General features: G+C 45.3%; 1 protein-coding gene across 1 annotated transcript in view; it reads right to left on the bottom strand.

The window, feature by feature from the left end:
- MELLADRAFT_112814 (uncharacterized protein) overlaps positions 1–4997 on the bottom strand; it is a gene marked incomplete at both ends in the record, with an annotated part of 6126 nt that extends 1129 nt beyond the window's left edge. The window contains 2 exons of the mRNA XM_007417403.1: positions 1–358; positions 3635–4997. The exon at positions 1–358 is cut by the window's left edge and continues 196 nt beyond it. Of these exons, the coding sequence (XP_007417465.1) occupies positions 1–358; positions 3635–4997 (1721 nt within the window). The remainder of the gene's footprint in view (positions 359–3634) is intronic.
- Between the last annotated feature and the right edge of the window lie 3 nt (positions 4998–5000).

Here is a 5000-nt window from a genome sequence, read left to right as displayed (position 1 = left end):
CTTTCAATGAATGCTTTTTCGTTTGACGGAAAAAGCCCTAATCTAGCTTTTGTTAAGGCTAGCACCCCAGCGCGAAGCTCCGGGTAGTAAAGTTCAGCCTTTTTAAAGTGCCGAGTTGTACCTTTCTCTCCGAGTAGGTACGTGTAGGTCTCAAGCGCAGTATTCTTATTAAAGAATTCTTCGTGCCAGAGGTGGAGTTGAAGTTGCCTTCTCTCCTCTTTAATGTGATCAGGTAGCTTCTTTTTATATAATTCTTCTTGAATTAAGAGCGACTTGATCATTGAAGGCTCTAATTTAGGGCCCTCGACATCATCTGGTGAGGATGACATCTTATTAATCTTTGCCTTAGCTTTTTTGACTACGGCATGTGTAATGGCACTCCAGGTTTGTTTAGTACCTGCTTTGTGCGTGTCAGTCAAGATTACTCTTGCATCTGTCTTTAATTCTGACGCCTTTGCAAAGATGCGGTGACGTGCAGTTGCGCAAGCTACTTCAATGGTAGGTATGCCTAATTCCCAGGAAACTTGTGCATAGTTGACCTTTGCATGTTTCCTTGGGATTTCCAGAACCATTCTCAGGGCCCGGTTAATCTCTTCTTGAATCGGCGCAGTGCGCTCCTTGTTCATTCCAAACCATTCTCCACCGTACAACGCGGTTGGGATGACATAGGTTTTCATCAAGAAGATTTTTTCAGTGATAGGTTTGCGCCTATCTGTGAGGAAGCAGGTAAACTGGTTGACTCTTTGCCTCACCTTTGCAGCTACAGTCCGGGCATATATGGTTTCCTCATCATAACCTATTCCCAAGGAGTCACCAATAGGGATTCCGAGGTATACGTATGATCTTTCCGCATATACTTTTCCGTCTGTAAGGGAGAAATGTCTTTTCTCGACTTCTCCGTCTAATGGTGTAGGAGCTCCGTACGTTTTGTAGAAGAGTTCCCTTTTGAGGGGGTCCTCCTCACCGTACATCACAACTGCACATTTAGCGTGCCCAATTTTCAGGGTTTGCCATTTGATCACCCATTCAGAAATGATTCGACATCCTTCCTTGAGATCCTCAATAGAGTCAAAGAATGCTGCGGCATCATCTGCGTACAACTTTCCTTTATCCGTGAAGTTCCCTCCAGCTGTCTTGATCCCAGGTACTACGACTCCGGGCAACTTTTTGAACAGGTCATTTATAAAAATGATGAATAGAAGAGGGGAAAGGGGGCAACCCTCCTTTGTGCCAACTTCCATGGAGTAGCTTGGTGAGAGCTCATCTCCTGTACGGATTCTGAACTCGCTATTTTCATAAGCAGCGTTCAAGAAACCAATGACATTTTCGGGAATCCCAAGATGTCTGAGCTTTTTCCATAGTGCTTCATGTGGCACGCTGGGAAATGCTTTTTGAAAATCGATGAAGAGTGCATATGTCTTTTTACCAACATTTGCTCTTCTACGAACAACTTCTGTTAAACAGATGAATTGTGAAATCCCTTCTTCATTTCTCCTAAAACCACCTTGATCCTCGGAGAAGAAATCCTTTTCATTAAGAATACGGCTCATTCGATCCTCCAAGATGGTCATAGTCAATTTGTTAAAGGCAGTCGAGAGTGTTATACCTCTTCGATTGGTTAATTCAACCGGATCTTTATTCGGTTTGGATAATGAGACAACCACATTTTTATTATCAGCCGCGGCCGGGCGGCCCATTTCTAGCGACTTGTTAATAATTAGCAATGCGTATTGTCCTGCAGGCGTCACCATTTTAGAAAAGATGTCTTTAATAGGCACCGGATGGTAGACGTGATCCAAAGGCTGGTAGAATGTGCCTGCCTTTGTCTTCACCTGCTCTAATTTTCCTGACGTGACCTTGACCGGGACAAGCAGATTTTGTGCATCCCATTTCCATGAGACAACGCCATCTGGACCTCGGTAGATCTCCGCCGGACTCTCAGTGTTTGAGAATAATTTCTTAAGAAGTTCTTTCCGCGAGAGGTCCTTGGAAGTATGTTGGTCAAGCGCCGCATTTAGCATCCCAACAAACTGTCCTCGCTCATGCTTCAAGATCTCCTTGAAGAGGCTTGGGGGGAGGTTATCGTTACCACAAGCTGCATTAGGGTTCAGTCTGCTGCAAGCTGACAAAAACTCCTGTGGGCTGACTTCAGACCCAATAATGCCGCAATCAAGAGGTTCATCCTCACAAGTGAGGTTCTCCCAAAAGACGGGGTCCTTGGAAACTTTTGTAGAATCCAAAGCTAATCGACTAAAGTGTTCATACTCTGCATGGTTGATGTCACTTTCAGTCACACATAATGTCCCTTTTGCATTCATGCATGGGATTGGTTGGCTTTTACGCTTCCCAAAATGATCAGGTAATCTACGCTTGATTTCCTTGTGGTATTCAAGCATGTCATGACCTCTTAGTAGCTCGACGGCTTTTTGCTGGGTTTGAGCTTTTTGCTCTTTCTCAAACTTGCGGATAGCCACCGAAGCACGTCGGGAGGCTTCCTCAGCAATTCTAGCGCGTCTAATCAGTTCGGAGACTGGAGTAGCTACCTTATTGACTTGAAGATATTTATCTTTAGCTTTTCGAGCTGCACTCAAAAGTCTAGAAATCTGACGGGGGTAGTGAGACTTGCGTCCTACTGCACCAGTCTTAAGAATGCCAATGTCTTCTGCTGCTTTCTCAAGGCACTGTTGATAATTATCCCGCATCTCATCTAATTCACTTGTTTCGTTGAAACCCTCCCAAGCATCATTAACTAGAAGCTCGAAGGAGTTTCCCTTCAACAAGTTTTTGTCCCAAAATTTCTTTGGGGACTTAATCGACTCGGAACGTGAGTTCTTTGTCCGCAGTTTCATCCGAATTGCTGCATGATCAGAAAGTCCATTATAAGATAATGACATCTCTCTCTGTACCTTGACATTAGATGTCAAGTCACGTAAAGAGGACGAGATTACCCAATGATCTATTCCATTGCGTTTTCCTTTTCGGGGAAGACGCGTTAAGTGTGAACCAGTACAAGGCTTTACAGTCATCTGACCATTGGTTTTGCGCATTGCCAGCGTACTAAGAACACTTTTTGCCATATTGAAGTCGCCTCCTATAGCAATTTTACATTCTGGGTCTTTGTCCAAGAGTTTGTTAACAATCTCCCAAACTGGCAAGAGTTGAGTTTTTCGCATCCTGCCGTGGTTAGACCCAGACTGAAGATACACCCCAAAGATATGCCAAGCTGACTTATCGTCGAGTCCGGTGACTACTAGATGCATGATGTTCGGAACACCGGTTGGCTTCTCGTAAGCGCCAATATCGTCTCTTACCATCATACAAAGCCCCCGGAACCCAGGTTTAGCTGGGTGAGTATATGAACGGAAGTTTTTAATTTTCGGTTCGTAATTCTCTACTTTACGTAGATGTTCCCCTAGCACTATAACTGCCGCGTTTGAGCGGTTGGCAAGGCTCTCTAATGCCATGCTTTTGTAATCAAAGCCATTAGAGTTCCAAGCAACTAGTGCAGGGTCACGATAATCAACGCGTGGTTCACAAGCTGGAGCCAGTGGTCTAGGTGCAACTGCGTCTCTCCAGTCCTTGGCAAGACAAACTCGCCAAGCCTTCACAGAGAAACAGTCAGACTTAGGCTGACCCTCAACCCAAAATGCTCGAGTCTTGCGGGACATCAAGGTGCACGTTTGTGACTTCCTATCTTCGTAGGTAAGTTCTAATAATGGTGCCAGACCGTTGGCCAAGTCTGGGGAAACCCAGACATTATACCTAAGTCTATGAAAGGGCTGACGCACTTTCAGCACTGCGCGGACGTTTTCAGTCTGAGCAATATCAAGGCGGGCTTTGAGAAATGTCCAGATATCAACGGGAGTAATATCCGAAGTCACATTGTGAACCCCAAATAAAACAGCGTCTTTAAGCAAGTTCTTTGCTTTAATCTGGTTAGATCCCTTCCCAAAAGTAATGTCACACTCCCTCAGCCAGTTGTATGTACGAGTTGCTTCTGGAGTAATCCGTACATTTGTGACCGGGTTGGTGAAAGGAAGAAGGTTCATAGGTAACTTCTCCTGTTGATCGACAGGTGTGACCTGTCTACTGTTAGACTTTACGTTGACAGTGTTAATGTGTATGTGGTGACCCAAAGCTGGTGCCTGCATACTTGGTGCCGAAGACTCTGAGGCACTTGCGGACATGAATTGTTCATCATCAACATTACTGTGATTGGAACTTGATGGTTCATTAGAAGAACTGCCAAATGGAATATAGCTTGATCCGGCCGATTTGGAGCAATCAGAGTCTGAACTAATTACTTGAACAGAATCCGACCCTATCGACTGCACACTTGGTGACCCAATGTTCGGAACGCGTCCTGAGTGTTCAAAGAGAGAATCCTCTGGCTCTTGCGAGTCGGAGTCCTCTTCCTCAGAGACCACACAGAACTTGCCAATTCGCCCAGAAGTAGTTAAGCCTTTTGGAATGAGAGGTATAACCATCTCATCGGAAGCCGTTACTTTGGATGGCGCCGCACAGTAAACTGTGTTAGGCATAATCGGAGGACAAGTAAAGGTGAACGGAATAGGGTTTTGGCCCTGTGTTTCCGCTCGATACTGTTCCTCTAGTCTGATTCTTTTGTGAGAAGGACCAGCATTAATCACTTCTATAAGTTTTCGCTTATTCGAAGTCAAGGCGGTTTGGTGACGACCCTTCTTTGCTAAAGAGGGGAGGTACTCGCCGTAAGGGTCCCGTTTTGAAGGCTTGCGCTTTCCAATAACAGGATCACAGTAAAAGCTGGAAACTTTGACTGTCTTTGCATTAGTGGAACTAGTAATATTCTCCGATGGCGAATCCCGTCCAGTACAATCCGCATCTGACGTGGAACTAGTAATGGCCCCAGATGATGAACCCCGTCCAGAACAATTCACATCTGCCTCTAAGGAAACCGAGGAAACCCTATTAACCATAGAGCTCGAGGAGCACTCTACGTATCCTTCCCTGCAGGACATGGC

The sequence above is a fragment of the Melampsora larici-populina genome (genome assembly GCF_000204055.1).
Source record: "Melampsora larici-populina 98AG31 unplaced genomic scaffold MELLAscaffold_72, whole genome shotgun sequence".
NCBI classification, from domain to species: Eukaryota; Fungi; Basidiomycota; class Pucciniomycetes; order Pucciniales; family Melampsoraceae; genus Melampsora; species Melampsora laricis-populina.
This window is presented reverse-complemented; position numbering and strand designations above follow the sequence as displayed.